General features: G+C 42.7%; 2 protein-coding genes across 2 annotated transcripts; both read left to right on the top strand.

The window, feature by feature from the left end:
- Positions 1-682: 682 nt before the first annotated feature.
- Positions 683-7,143, top strand: LOC124116401. The gene is made up of 4 exons (XM_046477721.2): positions 683-824; positions 3,423-3,488; positions 5,666-5,767; positions 6,968-7,143. Exons 1-4 carry the CDS (start codon positions 783-785, stop codon positions 7,112-7,114), a joined length of 357 nt encoding a protein of 118 aa, XP_046333677.2. The 5' UTR covers positions 683-782; the 3' UTR covers positions 7,115-7,143.
- A 5,553-nt stretch (positions 7,144-12,696) lies between these two features.
- On the top strand, positions 12,697-19,549 carry LOC124116391 (glutamic acid-rich protein-like). The gene is made up of 3 exons (XM_046477710.2): positions 12,697-12,736; positions 16,484-16,568; positions 18,955-19,549. The coding sequence occupies exons 2-3, from the start codon at positions 16,502-16,504 to the stop codon at positions 19,503-19,505; spliced, it is 618 nt and encodes a 205-aa protein (XP_046333666.2). The 5' UTR covers positions 12,697-12,736; positions 16,484-16,501; the 3' UTR covers positions 19,506-19,549.
- The last annotated feature ends 2,096 nt before the right edge of the window (positions 19,550-21,645 follow it).

The following is a 21,645-nucleotide window of genomic DNA, read 5'->3' on the forward strand; positions in this document are numbered from 1 at the left end:
ACACCGCCCCATCTATATCAAGAACATCGAAATAAGTAGAATAACTTTACACAACATAATTGTTTTGATAGAAACTGTTACTTTCACAACCAACTGTCCATTCGAGAAAAACAATGGTTCGTTAAAACAATAGAGTAACGTCACAAATATGTTTAATTCCCAAGAAATGTTATCAATCCAATGTTAATTTTATTTTTGAGGTGATGTGAGGTGAAATTGGGTTTAACGTCGCGTCCAAGATTGTTGCACTTATATAGCGACGTGCATGCACGTGTGTGCGTGTGTTAGTGTGTGTGTGTGTTAGTGTTAGTGTTAGTGTGTGTGTGTTTGTGGCTGCTTGTACTAGACCGGACTGGTGCCTATAAATCGTGCTAGCCCACTGAGATACCATGCCGCAGTTTAACATGAATACCCCACTCAGACACAGTATACTGACTCCGAGCCGACCAATTCTTGCTTTAACCCTTAATGCCGAGCGCCAGACAGGTAACAACAAGTACCATCTTTTAACGTCTTTTGGTATGATGCGGCCGGGGATCGAACCCCGAACCTTCAGCTCTCCAGGCGGAAGCTCAACCACTAGACCACGTTCCCGGTCTTTGAGAAAAAGTAACCGAATTCCATTTTGAAAGAATGTGAAGAAATGAAATTTGAATTTGCTCACTTCATTTTAATCGCCCCGGGAAAAAGCACCGTTAACAATTACTGATAGGGAATTCCTAGCACTCCTCAACACGCAGTAACCCTATCGCCTAATCTCACTCAGAGACTCGCGGACCAGCATGAAGGCTCTTCTCGTGTTCACAGCCTTGGGAGTTGTGCTGGTAAGTTGACAAACAATGGCATTAATACGAATTATGTATCATGACTGCATAGGTACCAATCACACCAATACACCACGTGGTAGACCAGGTGTACTTCATCTCACATATGTTTGGTGACATATCTCCCTAAAGATAACACCCCAATGCCATTGTGCCATTGTGCCATTGTGATGTCATCTTTACCATGACGTCAGAATTATATAACGTCACTAATCTGTTTGCACTGAATGATGTTAGATGATAAATAAGAACCTCATACTTATGTCTTTTGATTCCAATTTTTTCAACACTCTCTATCTCTGAGTGCGGCTTTAAACAACAAACAGGGGCGGTCGGGTAGCCTAGTGGTTAAAGCGTTCGCTCGTCACACAGAAGACCCGGGTTCGAATCCCTACAGGGTACAATGTGTGAAGCCCATTTCTGGTGTCCCCCGCCGTGATATTACTTGAATATTGCTAAAAGCGGCGTAAAACCAAACTCACTCACTCACTCATCTCACAGATGACAAGAAGACCGAAAGTCTGATTCATTCTGTTCATCTCTGTCTATCCTATATTTCGTTTCAGGAGAATGTTACCAAAACGTTAAATCATTGAGTTTCTCTCAAGGTACAAGTTTTATTCGACATTTGTATAAACGTAGGGTGAGTGGGTGAGTTTGGTTTAACGCCGCTTTTAACAGTATTCTAGTTGTATCACGGCGTGTCAGCTTGATGTCGGAGGAAAGCCCGAAGTGATGCAGGCCTTAGACCTTTACCACTTTAGTGAAACCCACGGGTATGGTGCTGACAAATCTAGAAACATAATTGGGATTCGAACCCACTATCATAGGTTTCTGACGTGTTCAAGGGACACAAAACTGCACAGCGAATTGCGGCGTCTTAAACGACTGGGTCACCCGTGCCACCATAGACAAGATTTGTCCTAATGTTTTCTGACATACAGTTTATATAAAATTGATAATGATTACATTTAACCATAGCACACAATGGTGTGCATAACATGAATATACAGAATGAAATATAAGACATAACTCACCGTGTGTGTGGCACCGAGCGCAAGGACGTCAGATTCGCCAGGTATGTAATTAGCCATGGTGACCCTCCTGAATGTAAATATATAGAATGTCAGTTATTACATAAACATGGTAGCAAAAACTTAAGTATGATCTGCCATTCTATATCAACCAAGAAATATAATCGGGGCGATCCGGGAGTCTCTTAGCAGTACGAGACACGCACCCATTTCAAACATCAGGTGTCATTACTGTCGTTGATGAGTGCTCTAAGCAGGACAAGACACGCCACCCATTTCAAACACCGGGTGTGGTTACTGTCGTTGATGAGTGCTCTAAGCACGACAAGACACGCCACCCATTTCAAACACCAGGTGTCAAACAAGGGAACATTGCCTACTACAACAACAACTACAACAACAACAGCAACCGTATTGTCTCTGTAACATGCAGTGACGTCACAGGCTCACAGCTAGTGAGTTGGGTTTAACGCTGCTGTGAACAGTATTCCAGTTATATCACGGCGTGTCAGTTTAAAGTGGCAGGAAAGTCCGAAGTGATGCAGGTCTCAGACGTTTACCTCTTTGGTCAAACCCACGAGCACGGGTATGGTGTTGACAAACCTAAAAACACAATCGGGGCGAACAGGGATTCGAAGCCACTATCATAGGTTTCTGGCGTGCCAAGGGACGCAACTCTGCAGAGCGAATTGCGGCGCCTTGGGCGAGTGGGCCATCCATGCCCCAGCACACACGTGGCTGAGCAGCTGGCATGTCGGACGGCTGATGCATCAATTACATTTGCCTTCAGCAATCCTCGGTAGCCTGGAAACTCTCCCGCGGTAATTGTATTAGGGGACCCACGAAGATCCGGGTTAGAATTGGCCTTCAGCAACCCATGCTTGTCATAAGATTCGACCAACGGGATCGGGTGGTCAGACTCGCTGACTTGATTGATGCATGTCATCGTAACCAATTTGCGTAGATAGCTGTTCATGCTGTAAATCATTGGATTGTCTGTTCCATATTCGATAATTCACAGACATGCCGTCATGTAGCAGGAATAATGCTGAGTGCGGCATTTACCAAGAAACAAAGAAGTGATTATGCATAATAAGGAACTATTTATATTCAGGGAATGAGTTAGGTCCCTTAATTGTTAGGAGAATATACATACATATATACTAATATACATGGTGGGTTTAAGCGAAGTGATAAACGTCTGAGACCTGCATCACTTCGGGCTTTCCTCTCGCATTAAGCTGACACGCCGTCATATAACTGGAATAATGTTAAAAGCGGCGTTAAACCCAACTCACTCACTCACTAACACACATGGTACGCATAGTTCTTGTTTCAGAACTATGAATTTATTGAATTTAGAGAAAGAATCTTTGATTTCAGGGAACATAATACAGAAGTATCAGGTTAGATCTGACCACGAATGCGTCAAGTTTGTGTCAGTCGACAGAAAATTGATCGGGAATGCAAGATGTCGTCTAAACGTACCGCTTCTTTGCATTAGATATCCCGTGTTTGACGAAGGCTTGTCTCATTATATATTAATAATAATATCATATTTCAGGCGCAGATTGTGTACTACCATCCAGAACTCGTCCATGGCTACTCGATGGAGTATCACAGCTACGCTGTATGTGCTTTATCATATTTCTCATCAGGAAAAAATCATTTGTGGTTCATATTAATGTTCAGTCCTCCCTCGTTATAATATCCCTCGTTATAAAGCCAAGTTGTAATCAGAACGGGTTTCCGCAGTGCATTCCTGGTTATAATGCCACATGGATATAAAGCCTACCAGGTTATTTTGCCACCCTGGATATAGTCCCATCATGGATATAACCCCACCCTGGATATAGTTTCACCTTGGTTATAACCCCACCCTGGATATAATCCCACCCTGGTTATAATGCCAGCCTGGATATAATGAGACCCAGATTATTATGCCACCCTGGTTATCAACCCACCCTGGATATAGTCCCATCATGGATATAACCCCACCCTGGATATAGTTTCACCTTGGTTATAACCCCACCCTGGATATAATCACATCCTGGTTATAGTTTAACCCTGGTTATAACCCCGACCTGGATATAATCACATCCTGGTTATAGTTTAACCCTGGTTATAACCCCGACCTCGATATAATCCCACCCTGGTTGTAGTTTAACCCTGGATATAATGCCACCCTGGATATAATCCAAACCCTTGTTATAACCCCACCCTTGTTATAACCCCACCCTGGATATAATCCCACCCTGGTTGTAGTTTAACCCTGGATATAATCCCACCCTGGTTGTAGTTTAACCCTGGATATAATGCCACCCTGGATATAATCCCACCCTTGTTATAACCCCACCCTGGATATAATCCCACCCTGGTTGTAGTTTAACCCTGGTTATAACCCCGACCTGGATATAATCCCACCCTGGTTGTAGTTTAACCCTGGATATAATGCCACCCTGGATATAATCCCACCCTTGTTATAACCCCACCGTTGTTATAACCCCACCCTGGATATAATCCCACCCTTGTTATAACCCCACCCTGGATATAATCCCACCCTGGTTGTAGTTTAACCGTGAATATAATGCCACCCTGGTTATAGTTTAACCCTGGATATAATGCCACCCTGGTTATAATCCCACCCTTGTTATAACCCCACCCTGGATATAATGCCACCCTGGTTATAGTTTAACCCTGAATATAATGCCACCCTGGTTGTAGTTTAACCCTGGATATAATGCCACCCTGGTTATAGTTTAACCCTGAATATAATGCCACCCTGGTCGTAGTTTAACCCTGAATATAATGCCACCCTGGATATAATCCCAATGCCAATGGGGTTTTTTCAGAACAAACGTTCCAAAAATCCCTGATTATAATGCCATTTTTGGTTTCATTTTGATAACAAATTGGCAATGGAGATAATTCGCTCTTTTTAATCAGCAAACTCACTGCATTGATCTCAGTTTGTTTCACAGCTAATCCCCACACAGAGACTCATTCACCTTATTTAAATGACAAAAAAATAGTTTGATGTTAAAAATTATATCCTCTTCTATAAGCATAAATAAAATGTCATTTGACATGTAATGTATATATGTATGTACAGTATCAGTAAGGTACTGTTTTCATCTCGCTGGTACATTTCCTGCAGGACTAATGATGGCATTATATCGAGGGAGGACGGTACGCTGAAACTCAATTACGTTGACCGGATAATCCGGACACCCCATACTCCGGACACTGGGAACGTCTTTATATATACACAAAATACCCATGATTCGTTAATCCTAAATTTGGACCGGAATATTCTACTCGGAATTGTACCGTCAGGCTTTGCTATGTTGAATTATCATCCAAAACTTGTTCCACGTGATATCGTTGGGTGACATATCTCCCTAAAGATAACACCCCAATGCCATTGCGCCATTGTGACGTCATCTTTACCATGACGTCGGAATTATATAACATCACTAATCTGTCTGCACTGAATGATGTTAGATAAAAAAGAACCTCAAACTTGTGTCTTTTGATTCCAATTTTTTCAACACTCGTCAATAAATGTTTCAAATTCCTCGACAAGACTCAGATTTGCTCTCAGAAGACACTTTAGGAGTTTCTAAATATCACTTGAAGCTAAAATAATTCTTTAATCGTCACCAGTATTGGATTGAAGAAGATTATTATGGCAAACGTTCGTAAAAACATAAATATATCAGACATTACATTTTTTTGTATTCATAAATGAAAGCACGACAGGCAACCGACTGATTCATGTAAGATAATAAAGACTATTTATTTTAGAACATCATCGTTGTCAGGAACGCTACTGCTTGCTACATCGTCGACGTCTCCGCCGGCCTCGAGGGCGACCTGAGACACAGCACAACGAGGGCAAAGATAGAGGTATCAAATTGAAATTTGCGACCTCTACATGGAACAATAATCAGTATTAATCATTGAAGATTTATTTGTAACCATGTATCTTACTGATGCTAGTTGCTTCTCATAGCTGCCAAGATGCAGTGTGCGTGGATTCAACCCTTGTGGCATCTTTGATCTGTAGAGGTTATAATGGTTCACGTGAATATACGTCCCCGACCAGTGTACCCCTGGACTTCTCTCCCACCCACCCACCAACTCACCCTACCACGTACTCACCCACTCACTCACCACATACCCACCCACCAACTCACCCTACCACCTACTCACCCACTCACTAACCACATACCCACCCACCAACTCACCCTACCACGTACTCACCCACTCACTCACCACATACCCACCAACCAACTCACCCTACCACCCACTCACTCACACACCCTACCACTCACTCATTCACTCATATCAGCCATCCACTCACTCATTCACCACATACCCACCCACCAACTCACACTACCACCTACTCACTCACTCACTCACCACATACCCACCCACAAACTCACCCTATCACCAACTCACTCACACACCCTACCACTCACTCATTCACTCATATCAGCCACCCACTCACTCATTCACCACATACCCACCCACCAACTCACACTACCACCTACTCACTCACTCACTCACCACATACCCACCCACAAACTCACCCTACCACCCACTCACTCACACACCCTACCACTCACTCATTCACTCATATCAGCCACCCACTCACTCATTCACCACATACCCACCCACCAACTCACACTACCACCTACTCACTCACTCACTCACCACATACCCACCCACAAACTCACCCTACCACCCACTCACTCACACACCCTACCACTCACTCATTCACTCATATCAGCCACCCACTCACTCATTCACCACATACCCACCCACCAACTCACTCACCACATACCCACCTACTCACTCATATCATCCACACACTCACCCACTCACTCACTCACCACTTACCCACCCACTCACTCATAGCATGCACACACTCACTCACTCACACATTCACCACACACACACACACATACACACACACACACTCACTCATCCAGCCACTTACTCGCTCACCCTCTCATTATTAATACGGTGAAATCATATGCCTTTTTTACAATCAAACGCCCCTCTCTATGAGATAAAAGTACGTCAAGTGTTGTATTTTTTCAGGAGGAAATCTACAACCAAATGATGAGTCACAAGGGAGAGGTCGTGTCTTCCATCGACAGGATCCGACACGAGATCCAGGACATCCGTGCTATAGTCGAGTGTTTTCGCCACAATGTCTATCAGATCAAGTACATGCCCTCAACATAGGAATCAGTGAAATAAAGCTGTCGAATGTACAACCCCAGCAGATTAGTCCCTACATCTGAAATAAGTAGTTTGTCTGTGTCGAATACGAGATAAATCGATTTATTCGTATTTTCAAGATATGGTTTGAATACACAAAAGGACAGTGGTTCTGTTTACGTTACATTGATACACATTCAACCCAACACCCCCTTTCCACACAAACACATACATTACATACACACAAATTCACGCCTACACACGCATCACACCCCTACAGACACATCCCACCCCTACACACACATCACACCCCTACACACACAATACACCCCTACACACACAATACACCCCTACACACACATCACACCCCTACACACACAATACATCCCTACACACATCACACCCCTACACAAACAATGCACCCCACCACACACCACACCCCTTCACACAAATCACATCCCTACACACACAATACACCCCTACACACACACCACACCCCTTCACACAAATCACATCCCTACACACACAATACACCCCTACACACACATCACAGCCCTACACACACAATACACCCCTACACACACATCACACCCCTACACACACAATACACCCCTACACACGCATCACACCCCTACACACATCACAGCCCTACACACACATCACACCCCTACACACACATCACACCCTACACACACAATACACCCCCTACACACACATCACAGCCCTACACACACAATACACCCCTACACACACATCACACCCCTACACACATCACAGCCCTACACACACATCACACCCCTACACACACATCACACCCCTACACACACAATACACCCCTACACACACATCACACCCCTACACACGCAATACACCCCTACACACACAATGCATCCCTACACACACAATACACCCCTACACACACATCACACCCCTACACACACATCACAGCCCTACACACACAATACACCCCTACACACACATCACACCCCTACACACATCACAGCCCTACACACACATCACAGCCCTACACACACAATACACCCCTACACACACATCACACCCCTACACACATCACAGCCCTACACACACATCACACCCCTACACACACATCACACCCCTACACACACAATACACCCCTACACACACATCACACCCCTACACACGCAATACACCCCTACAAACACAATGCATCCCTACACACACAATACACCCCTACACACACAATACACCCCTACACACACATCACAGCCCTACACACACAATACACCCCTACACACACATCACACCCCTACACACATCACAGCCCTACACACACATCACACCCCTACACACACATCACACCCCTACACACACAATACACCCCTACACACACATCACACCCCTACACACATCACAGCCCTACACACACATCACAGCCCTACACACACAATACACCCCTACACACACATCACACCCCTACACACATCACAGCCCTACACACACATCACACCCCTACACACACATCACACCCCTACACACACAATACACCCCTACACACACATCACACCCCTACACACGCAATACACCCCTACAAACACAATGCATCCCTACACACACAATACACCCCTACACACACAATACACCCCTACACACACATCACAGCCCTACACACACAATACACCCCTACACACACATCACACCCCTACACACATCACAGCCCTACACACACATCACACCCCTACACACACATCACACCCCTACACACACAATACACCCCTACACACACATCACACCCCTACACACGGAATACACCCCTACAAACACAATGCATCCCTACACACACAATACACCCCTACACACACATCACACCCCTACACACACAATACACCCCTACACCGTATCACACCCCTACACACACATCACACCCCTACACACACAATACACCCCTACACACATATCCTACCTCTATACACACAATACACCCCTACATACACATCACACATCTACACACACATCACATCCCTACACACAAGTACACATGACACCCCTACACACACACATCAGAAACACACACGCATTACAACCCTACACACACGACACCCCCACACTGACACCACACACCCTACATCCCCTCCACACACACACGCACACTTCACCCCTCCACACACACGCATACACTCAAATCACACACCCCTACACACACACGTCACACCCCAACACCTCCCCCTCACACACATACACATCACACACCCACCCCACACACATCACCCCTCCACAAATACACACACACACACACATATCCCTACACACACACATCCCTACACACACCACCACACACACATACACCACATCCTTACATTGATGCGACAGGCACATTAACATCACACTTTAACACACACACATCACACCCTCACACTCACAGACCCATACACACAACAAAGACACACTACATCCCGACATTTACCCCTACAGACACACTTACATCACACATAAACACACACACATAAACACACACACATAAACACACACACACACACACACACACACACACACACACACACACACACACACACACACACACACACACACACACACACACACACACACACACACACACACATATCTCACACACACACACACACACACACACACATCACACCCTACACACACACATACACTCACTTTTCACATACCCACCAACTCACTCACTCACCACATACAGGACAACCCCACACTGAAGCGACAGTCTGTAATTGCCACGAAAACACACCAATGTGACCAGGTCTTGCATTCGAATGACTTTGACACACACGTCTCCCTATCATGACTCAAACTTGTTCAATAGGGAAAAGTCTGTCGTCATTGCTGACCATGGCATTCTGCTGGGGTGAGCATAGACGACTAGTACACGGTGAGCACGGGCGTTGTCATCCTGAAAGACAAAACGTCGACCCGCACGCCTTGCAAACGGGACAACGCAGGGTGTCTGCATGTTGTCCCGAAAGTACTGTCCAGTGACCCGTCCTTGTACAATATGGAGTGGAGTTTATATAAACCTATTTATTTTCATAAAGTGGAGGGATTGGCAAACAAGCAAATACAGTCAAGTCTCGTTAATCCGACACTCGTTAATCCGTTGCTTATCTGAATGCCTCTCCCAAACATGATACACATACAAATTACAACGTATTAAAAGTGACATGATAAATAGCATACATTATATAATTGACATTAAAGATAATTATTGTTCTGTAAGTGTTTTATTACTCGATTATCTTTCGTAACTACAGCTACGTTATTATTTACATCCAGTACAACGTCATCGCAGTATCATATAGCAAAGCCAACATTAAAAAAAAAAAAAAAAAGACAGATAAAATCTCTAAATCGGCAAGAAGATAGATAAAACTGTGCCCTCATTTCAAACTGAATTTTAATACGAAATATGCATATTTTGCCTTAATGTACTGTTTAAGGGACACGTAAGAAAGAAATGAAGTGCATCTTCCGTGTGATAGCCACAACGGGCCGTCGGACATAAAACTGGCAAATGTGTCGGCGTTAAGATCACTGCAGCCAAGCCTGAGACGGGAGTGTATAACCTGACAGAATCTTGATCCATAATTTGTATCAAAGTATATACCATTCTTATCATTGTTTTTTATAAAACTTTTAAATCTTCCATCTACTGGCATTAATGTATTCAGTAGGTAGTGAGTTCCAAATATTTGATTCGCCGTATAGCTCGATTTCGTAGAGCCTGATTTCGATCAATCGATCCTGTACTCTTATCGTTGACCTGGGACGCCCTGAACCGGGTCGATCGTCAACATTTTGGGTTTGTTGGTGCCTTATAAACAGACTGTGAAACATTGAAGGTAATGTCACTGCCAATCTCATTAAAATCAGATCTTAGTTCCCGCTATCGCTAAACAAAGATCTGAGGACATCCCATTAAGGGTCACGTCAGAACGACCTTTCATCCAACCAATCAGAGCGTCGCTTACCAGATCATGAAAGTGACAGTCGGAATGTGTTTTCTAATCATGCAACCACGAAATATTTAACACGGGCTATTCTGAACGACAGTTACGGGTTTTATGATTATATCCATGCAATCTAGGCCATCTAGAAGCCATTCCAGAATGTTCTTCTTATCGGTTTTAATTTTTTTAATCGAGAATACGTCAAAATATGTTTCGAAGCGTAGTCGCCAGTTTGAAACTAGTGTTAGGCGTTGTCTGAAATGGAAGTCGCCAGGTTGAAAGAGTGCCGTAAAGCTCGAGAAAGCTGCTTTCTAATTGGCTAATGTCGATTTCTTGTCAGTCATTTCATTGGTCGGTCAAAATTCGCGAAAGGTCGTTCTGACGTGACCCGTAATGGGATGTCACGCCCACTTCTGTCAGTTTCCACCTTGCCGATAGCCCATAGGCGCTCAATGACAACAATGTATGAAATCAAGTACATCACAACTGTATGATAAGTAGATTCAATAAGATTGACAGAAATAATGGTCAACAGAGATTAATTGACCCTTCTTGAAAGTATCACAATCAGCAATGACTGCGCGACTCTCGTACGAACTGTAGAATGTGTTTTGGTGTTATTGAGTGAGTGAGTGAGTTTGATTTTACGCCGCTTTTAGCAATATTCTAGCAATATCACGGCGGGGGACACAAGAAATGGGCTTCACACATTGTACCCATTTCGGGGATCGAACCCGGGTTTTCGGCGTGACGAGCGAACGCTTTAACCACTAGGCTACCCGACCGCCCCGTTTTGGTGTTAATTTTTACAGACAAACGTTCTTGCATAGGATGTTTGTCGTCAACACTTATTCTTGTTTGTTTGTTTGTTCGTTTGTTCGTCTGTTGTTTAACGCCACACTCAACACTATTCCAGCTATATGACGGCGGTCTGTAAATAATCGAATCTCTACCAGACATTCCAGTGACTGACATCATGAGCAGCGATCCACACAGCTGGAACACGATGACATGCATCAACCAAGTCAGCGAACCCGACCAGCCGTTCATAACAATAAACATAGTCGCCTTTTACGGCAAGCATGGGTTGCTGAAGACCTATTCTACCCCGGATCTTTACGGGTCACTTATTCGTGTCCTGGTATTACTTGGTATTAACAGGGGGCACGGGTGGCCCAGTCGTCTAAGGCGCCGCGATTCGCTGTGCAGAGTTGCGTCCCTTGGGCACGCCAGAAACCTATGATTGTGGGTTCGAATCCCGGTTCGCCCCGATTATGTTTCTAGGTTTGTCAGCACCATACCCGTGCTCGTGGGTTTCACCGAAGTGGTAAACGTCTTAGACCTGCATCACTTCGGGCTTTCCTCCCACATAAAGCTGACACGCCGTGATATAACTGGAATATTGTTAAAAGCGGCGTTAAACCCAACTCACTCACTCACTCACTTGGTATTAACATATACATTTCATGATCCCCTACATTTTCGAAGAGTATAGGCTGACAATGAATTATGCAAAGACACAATATCGGTAATTTCGCTAAAATGAGTGATTATTTATTGATAATGTTTACCTGTATCACTAATGCCATGTGATATAAACATATCAACCACATTCAAATCTCCATCTATAAAAGTGTGTGATTCAGCAACCAGCTCACTGTCTATTTTCCAAGAACGAAAGGTAAGTATTCTTAATCTAATGCTTCATCCGTGAATTTGCATATATAAATAGGGGCGGTGGGGTAGCCTGGAGGTTATTGAGTTTTTGGATTAAGTGTATTTTTTATTGTTGTCATAGCAGTCAAATATGAAAATTTTATGAGGACTTATTTTGTCTGTTTTATTCTCCATTAATGGGGACAGATGGTACAGAAGCTGTACCGACAGTCGCAACATGATACATGGATGGTGGGTTCCATGTATCATGTATCAGGAAAATATCATTGCCCATGGGATATGTCAAAGCGGTAAATGACTACGTGTTCAATGTTTTCACACCTCAAGTTGACATTATTATATAAATGCAATATTCTTCAAAGCTACGCGAAACCCAACTTTCCCATCACCACATTTTACATGGAATAAAAGTCAGAAAACCTTTTTCATAGTCATAAGAAATAGCTACTAAAAGCAGAGGCCATTGTACCATTCCGACATGTGAGTATGTGAGTATGAATCACTATCAAACAGGGGCGGTCGGGTAGCCTAGTGGTTAAAGTGTTCGCTCGTCACGCCGAAAACTCGGATTCAATTCCCCATATAGGTACAATGTATGAAGCCCATTTCTGGTGTCCCCCGCCGTGATATTGCTGGAATATTGCTAAAAGCGGCGTAAAACCTCACTCACTCAGTCTGGTTTAGTGGGAACGATTGGCCTTGTCGTCTGAGGCGTCGCAATTCGCTATGCAGAGTTGCGTCCCTTGGGCACGCCAGAAACCTATGATCGTGGGTTTGAACCAGGTTCTCCCAGATTATGTTTCTAGGTTTGTCAGCACTCGTGGGTTTCACCGAAGTGGTAAACGTCTGAGACCTGCATCACTTCGGGACTTTCCTCCCACATTAAACTGACACGCCTTGATATAACTGGAATACTGTTAAAAGTGGCTTTAAACCTCACTCACCCACTCTGGTTTAGCAATGATACCAAGCCATCTTTGTTAAAAGCGACGTTAAACCCAACTCACTCACTCACTCAGGTTTAGCAATGATACCCAGCTGTCTTCGCTTATTAAGGGGTGCCCAAGTGCATCGGGTGGTCAGTCGCGGTCACTTGTGCGTTTCACCGTGACCCCACGGCATACGCTATTGTCACCTCTCGAAAAAACTGTCAAATTAATTCAAGTTTTTTTCCACATTTCATTTATATTTTGTCGGTCTGCTGAACAAACCAATTGCAACTTATGTTATAGACCTAAGACAGATCTGACAGTAATGCAAGCAATTAAAAATACGGCAATTACAGCAATAATAGACGTTTATTATAAGTTATGAAACTGAGATATTTGATATTTGTATAATATTATAAACTGAGGGGCAAAAGAAAGTACATGTATGCTGAGTTTTTTTTATGTAATTGAATTAACTATTGTTAGATTTGATTATGTCTATGTGACCATCATTAATTCCTACAACAAGTTGTGAAATGTAATCTGTGGCTTGGTTAGTTTTGGTAAAATAAATTGGTTTAATGAAGACTGGTGTAACTGAAATGAATTTGCAACGACATGGCCCCAACCAAACTATGTTTGAAATGTAAATTTGTGATGGAAAAGGAAACTATTTATTTTCAAAGATACGGTGTCTACGAAACACATCTTAAGTTGTATATTATGAGATTTTTTAAATTTTTTAAAATGTTAAAAAAATATAAAAACAAGTGGAAGTATTCTTTGCGTTCTGACAAAGAACCAATAAAGTTCATTTCTTGGACGTAATATCGTTAACTTAAGATATTTTCAAATATCCTCCCACAATAAGTTGACAGGCAGTGAAAAACTGGAACACTTGAGTCCGTGACGGTTCTGCATATTAGAAAGACAATACGGTTGTTGTTGTAGTTGTAGTTGGCAACGTCCCCGTGTTGCTACTGTCGCCGTGGTTTCAAAATAATATTTATGTCGATTGTCGATGGAGACGCCATATATGTAAATTAATAATGAAGTTGCTATGATATCGACTGTGTTATGATACTTATTAAATGTATACTACTTAAAAGAAGTTAAGAACCATCCGATTCTTTGATATTACTACAGTAAATCTGTTCTTCTATGGGATATCTACGCGGAGTTAGGAATAACAGTTCTATACAAGATTTTAACAATACGGTTGTTGTTGTAGTTGTAGTTGGCAACGTCCCCGTGTTGCTTCTGTCGCCGCGGTTTCAAAATAATATTTATGTCGATTGTCGATGGAGACGCCATATATGTAAATTAATAATGAAGTTGCTATGATATCGACTGTGTTATGATACTTATTAAATGTATACTACTCAATAGAAGTTAAGGACCATCCGATTCTTTGATATTACTACAGTAAATCTGTTCTTCTATGGGATATCTACGCGGAGTTAGGAATAACAGTTCTATACAAGATTTTAACAATACGGTTGTTGTTGTAGTTGTAGTTGGCAACGTCCCCGTGTTGCTTCTGTCGCCGCGGTTTCAAAATAATATTTATGTCGATTGTCGATGGAGACGCCATATATGTAAATTAATAATGAAGTTGCTATGATATCGACTGTGTTATGATACTTATTAAATGTATACTACTCAATAGAAGTTAAGGACCATCCGATTCTTTGATATTACTACAGTAACAGTAAATCTGTCCTATGGGATGTCTACGCGGAGTTAGGGATAACAGTTCTGTACAAGATTGTCGTTGAAATGTATTGTTGAAGAAACACTGAGTGAACACTAACGACTCAAGACAATTAGTACAGTGTCCAAGGACATTAAAACCTTGTACAAAAAATACATACAACAAACATTCACCCTTAACACGGGCAGGAATAACACCTGGCGTTGGAATATCTGGCGTTCCTTGGCCTGCCTCGAGCACTCATCAACAGTTATGGCCACTAGTGTTTGAAATGGGTGGCGTGTCTTGTCGTGCTCACAGCTCTCATCGGCGACACCAATGACACCAGGTGTTTGAGTGAGTGAGTGAGTATGGTTTTACGCCGCTTTTAGCAATATTCCAGCAATATCACGGCGGGGGACACCAGAAATGGGCTTCACACATTGTACCCATGTCGGGAATCGAACCTGGGTCTTCGGCGTGACGAGCGAACGCTTTAACCACTAGGCTACCCGACCGCCCCCCAAGTGTTTGAAATAGATAGCGTTCCTTGGTCTGCCTCGAGCTCTCATCAAAGACAGAAAGGACACAATGAATTTAGGATGGGGGCACTCTTTTCAATGAGAGTAATGAAAGCCACACCATTCCAACCACATACTGGCTCCAATCACATAAAACCCCACCCGTGAAGATCCGGGGTAGAATAGGTCTTCAGCAACCCATGCTTACAGTAAAAGGCGACTATGCTTGTCGTAAAAGGCGACTAACGGGATCGGGTGGTCAGATTCGCTGACTTGGTTGATGCATGTCATCGATCCCAATTTTGTGGATCAAAGCTCATGATGTCAATCACCGAAATGTCTGGTCCAGACTCGATTATTTACAGACCGCCGTCATATAGCTGGAATATTGCTGAGTGCGGCGTTAAACAACAAAAAATAGCAACATAAAAGCCCACTACTCTCCTATAATATAACACGGGGAATTAATCAGCAAAGACGTCATTCTTTTGTGTTTATCTCATCTGAATCCATCATCCACCACAGGCATAAAAAAATGAACAAGAAAAAATAAACCCAAGCAAGAAATAATGACTTGAACTATATGATTTGAGATAATGTGTTTGCAGCAGACAAGCCAGGAGACAATGAAGTGGTACCTGCTCGCTGCGTGTGTCGTCCTAATTGGACAGGGAGAAGCTAAGCCAGTTGAAAGTAATTATCGTCGCATCCACCTTAATTTAAATTAATTGAACAACATACATTTAATTGTTATTCACATTAATATCATATCAATTCTTTCATATACTACCCGTGAAGATCCGGGGTAGAATAGGTCTTCAGCGACCCATGCTTGCCGTAAAAGGCGACTATGCTTGTCGTGAAAGGCGACTAACGGGATCGGGTGGTCAGGCTCGCTGACTTGGTTGATGCATGTCATCGATTCCAATTGCGTGGATCGATGTTCATGATATTAATCACTGGATTGTCTGGTCCAGACTCCATTATTTACAGACCGCCGTCATATGGCTGGAATATTGCTGAGTACGGCGTTAAACAACAAACCAACCAATCAAATCTTTCATATATTATTATCATGTGAGTGAGTGAGTGAGTGAGTGAGTGAGTAGTGTTTTACGTCGCTTTGAACATTATTCCAGTTATATCACGGCAAGTCAGCTCAATGTGGGAGGAAAGCCTGACGTGATGCGAACCGGTGTAGAAGGCTCAAACGACTCCCCATAATTTGAATCAAGAGTCATATGGACCTAGGCATTCATGACTGCCCTTGTCAGGCTCAAAACACTCCCTCAAGGCTCAGCTAACTCCCCTACTGGGCCCAAATGACTCCCCTTGTTTTGAATTAAAATTATTAATCGCCTCTATAGTTCTCATGATATACGAGAAGTTAATCTCCACAAAGCTGTTTTTCAACATTGCAAGTCATTATGAGAATTTCCTGCTCAAAATCCCAGTAGACGACCCTACTTATATTGTTAAAACAATATTGATCGATGAGGCAACATTCGTCAATGCGATCTTGTCAATTACAGGTAAAGGGTTAAGATTGAAAGAACAGAGAAAATGTTTATACAGTGCATAGTGGTTGTGAGATTATGACTACCATTTGTTAGCTTTGTCAAACAGACTATCCATTCACACCTCCTTTTAATATCACAGACACGCATTTTTATTATATGACCTCTTCCGGCCAGTTAAAACAAATTCCCCATATACTTGGTACATTTTGATTCACGGACAACAAATACCACGTTGAACAGCTTATTATAAAATTCACCTGGTAGGTAAAATCCGATTTTAGTTACTCACAGTTTAAAATGCGCAGTTGCCGAGATTTAGTGTATTGCAATGGGCGAGTCGCTGCATTAGGAACAATAGGTAACTTTAATAAAACCCATAAAAGATTCTATTTTTACAAGACGATTAGTTTTCGTGTATAAAGAGACACAAGTGTATCAAACACATATTACCCAATTAAACAATGACCGCGCCGAGTGAACAGAAAGCAAACTTAAACTTCACTTTAAGGTAATTTGACGATAAAAATAACCTCAAAAAGGAAACTTACTAACATATCACATAAGGTAAAGTAATTATTTTCATATGTTTTAAAAAATACAGATTTCCGTTAATTTTTTTACATAATGATCGTGCATGCATAATATCAACATTTTACACGAAGAAATAAGATTGCCAAACAGGTCATAGTGCCAATATAATTATCTTTTTCAAAAATATTACAGATATTACAATCAAACATCAGGTGCATAATTTGAAGTACAAAGTTTGTAAATCAAACAGAAAAATTAATTCAATTTTTTTCTAAGTTAAACAAATATTGCAGTAAAGCGTCAATATCACATCATATCCAGCCATAATGTCAGAAAATAAAGTTGCTGATGTGTAATAGTATTTAAAAAGTCTTAACGAAATGACTTGATAATGTCCCTAAAATGTATTCACATAAAATCTTATTATACCAAAAACCTGGTAATTTCACAATTTGTAAAAAAATATTTAGTGCAATCATCGAAAATACGGTGCTGTATCATCGAAAATATATTATTTGTGTACGACATTCACAGACTGTTGCACAATTAGTGTCAAAACATGTGTATTCTTCAAAACAAATGGGGGAGTCACTTGAGTCCGGGGAGTTATCTGAGCCTACGACGGGGGTGTCATTTGAGCCTCCTACACCGGGATTCGAACCCACAACAATAGGTTTCTGGTGCCCAAGGGACGCAACTCTGCACAGCGAATTGCGACGCTTTGGACGACTGTGTCCCCTATTATGACCTGAACCCTGCATTGTTAAGATTAATCCAACACAAGCATGCTGTAACCTGACTAAGCAGATCGACATATGAGCATTTTGTACTCCTAAAAATACTTTAAAAAAACATTTGCCTCAGGTTTTATAACAATGATGAGGGATGTCCTTTTTTCGTTTTGTTAATAAATATAAATGTGTTCGCCTCATCTTTTTGAGGAAGATATGCGTTTCTTGAATCAGTGGCTGAAATTATTTCCGTCTCTTAAAATAATTGCCAAATAGTTGGTCTCATGTGGTCACCAGATGGACAGCCCGGGGGATCTCAAAATCTATTCAGGTCACCTGGCCAGGTAACGCACGACAAAGAGGAACACGACGACGTTGAGCAGCATTACGAAGATAATGACGACGTTGACAAGTATGATGAAGAAGATGACGAGGATGACGAAGAAGAAGACGAGGGTGACGAAGAAGATGACGAGCATGACGAAGAAGATGACGAGCATGACGAAGAAGATGAGGATGATGAGGATGAGGATGAGGATGAGGATGACGAGGATCATGGTATAAAAGGGCACAAGGGAGGATTCTTGAAAAGGCACAACCTACCGGAACCCAAAAACTGGGGAAAAATGACTTCAAAGGAACAAAAGAAATATATAAAAAAATATAGGAAGAAAATCTGTCAATTGAGGAAAAAGAGCAACGATGACATACAACGGAAGGCGAAAAAAATGAAACGACTTGGGGACGAAATCATAAACGACAGCCATGATTTGGAAAGAACTGGGCAGAAGATCCGCAGCAAAGCAGTTGACGTTTTACGTTCTGTAAAAAGTCTTGACAACCTTTAACCTGGATCAAGAACAAGAGACTAATAAAGGTGTAACAGCAAACATATAAGCCTTTGTTTGTTTATTGGTTGTTGTTTGTTGTTCCTGTCTCCTCGTGAAGGGGCCACCCAAATCAGCCTCGACCTCAGCGGTCACCCAAATCGTTTTTGAGCGTTTTGTTTCTTCTTTAACGCCGCACTCAGCAATATATGACGGCGATCTGTATATAATCGAGTCTGGACCAGAAAATCCAGTGATTGACACCATGAGTATCGATCTACGCGATTGGGACACGATGACATGCATCAAGCAAGTCAGCGAGCCTGATCACCCGATCCCGTTAGTCGCCTCTTACGACAAGCAAAGTCGCCCCTTACGACAAACATTGGTTGCTGAAGACCAATTCTGACGCATCCTTACGGGTTGTTTATTAATGCAGAGAATGTTCTACACGACGACGATGTTAACTAAAATGGTTCTGACGATAATGCAACAACTCCCAAAGACAATGCACATGGTGATGATGATGATGATGATGATAATATAATAATAATTTCACATTGTACCTGAAGCACAGACCCAACTCTGCGAGAAAAACAGGTGGCTCGGGGATTGCAGTAAGGAATAAGAGATAGTTAGTAATATTATAGATTTTACAAGACATTTCAAGATATTGTTCAAGACGCTTACTTAGTGTGAGGTGGGCTGAAATGGGGTTTAACGCCGCGTTCAAGATTGTTCCGCTTTTTTTACGACGTGCATGAACGTGTGTGTGTCTGCTTGTACTAGCCTGGGCTAATGCCGATTTTATAGTGCTAGCCCACTGAGATACCATGCCACAATTTAACATGAATACCCCACTCAGACACAGTATACAGACTCCGAGCCGACCAGTCCTTGTTTTAGCCCCTTAATGCCGAGCGCCAGACAGGGTAACAACATGTACCATCTTTTAACGTCTTTTGGTATGACGCGGCTGGGGATCGAACCCCGGACCTTCCGCTTTCCGGATGAACGCTCTACCACTAGACCACGGAGGCGGTGACTTACTGTCGGTGTGTGTACATACCACTTGACGGTTCTGGACACGCGCATAATGATATACTTATTTTTTAATTATCTCTCGGTGATACAGTTACTGTGTTTGGTGATTTAAATGATGTTGTTTCTTGTTGAACGCCGCACTCAGCAATATTCCAGCTATATCACGGCGGTCTTAAAATTATGGAGTCTGGACCAGACAATCCAGGGATTGATATCATGAGCATCGACCTACGCAATTGGGATACGATGACATGCATCAACCAAGTCAGCGAGCCTGTCCACCTGATCTCGTTAGTCGCCTCTTCTGACAAGCATAGTCGCCTTTGACAGCAAGTATAGGTTGGTGAAGACCTATTCTAACCCGGATCTTCACGGGTAGACTTTGTTTGTGTGGAATAAACGCGGCTCGAAAATATTTCATTTATATCACGTTCAATTGTCAATCGTTCATCTGAATAGAATACGGGGACTAGTGATACAAGTCAATATAGGAATTCCATCAGCTATCGCTCTTGTCACTGATGCAACGATAATGAGTGAGTGAGTGAGTATGGTTTTACGTCACTTTTAGCAATATTCCAGCAATATCACGGCGTGGGAAACCAGAAATGGGCTTCACATATTGTACCCATGTCGGGAATCGAACCCGGGTCTTCGGCGTGACGAGCGAACGCTTTAACCACTAGGCTACCCGACTGCCCCAAAACGATAATGACAGTGCATGTGTGACCTCAAGCAGATTACATCGTAAGGGGAACCCAACACCCATGCAGCCTAAGAAGCCAGATGTAAAACACATCCTTCGTCTCCTTGTGGGGCACGGGTGGCCCAATCGTCTTAAGCGCCGAAAATGACTGTGCAGAGTGGCGTCCCTTGGGCACGCAAGAACCTATGATCGTGTGATCGTGGGAGGAAAGCCCAAAGTGATGCAGGTCTCGGACATTTATCCCTTTGGTGAAAGCCTCGAACAGATATGGTGCTGACAAATCTAGAAACATAATCGGGGCGAACCGGGATTCGAAACCCACGATCAAAGGTATTAGGCGTGCCCAAAAGACGCATCTCCACAGCGAATTCCGTCACCTGTACACACACAAACACGTATAACAACTTACGC

Source organism: Haliotis rufescens, unplaced genomic scaffold, assembly GCF_023055435.1.
Source record: "Haliotis rufescens isolate VD_foot unplaced genomic scaffold, xgHalRufe1.0.p SCAF_13, whole genome shotgun sequence".
Taxonomy (NCBI): domain Eukaryota; kingdom Metazoa; phylum Mollusca; class Gastropoda; order Lepetellida; family Haliotidae; genus Haliotis; species Haliotis rufescens.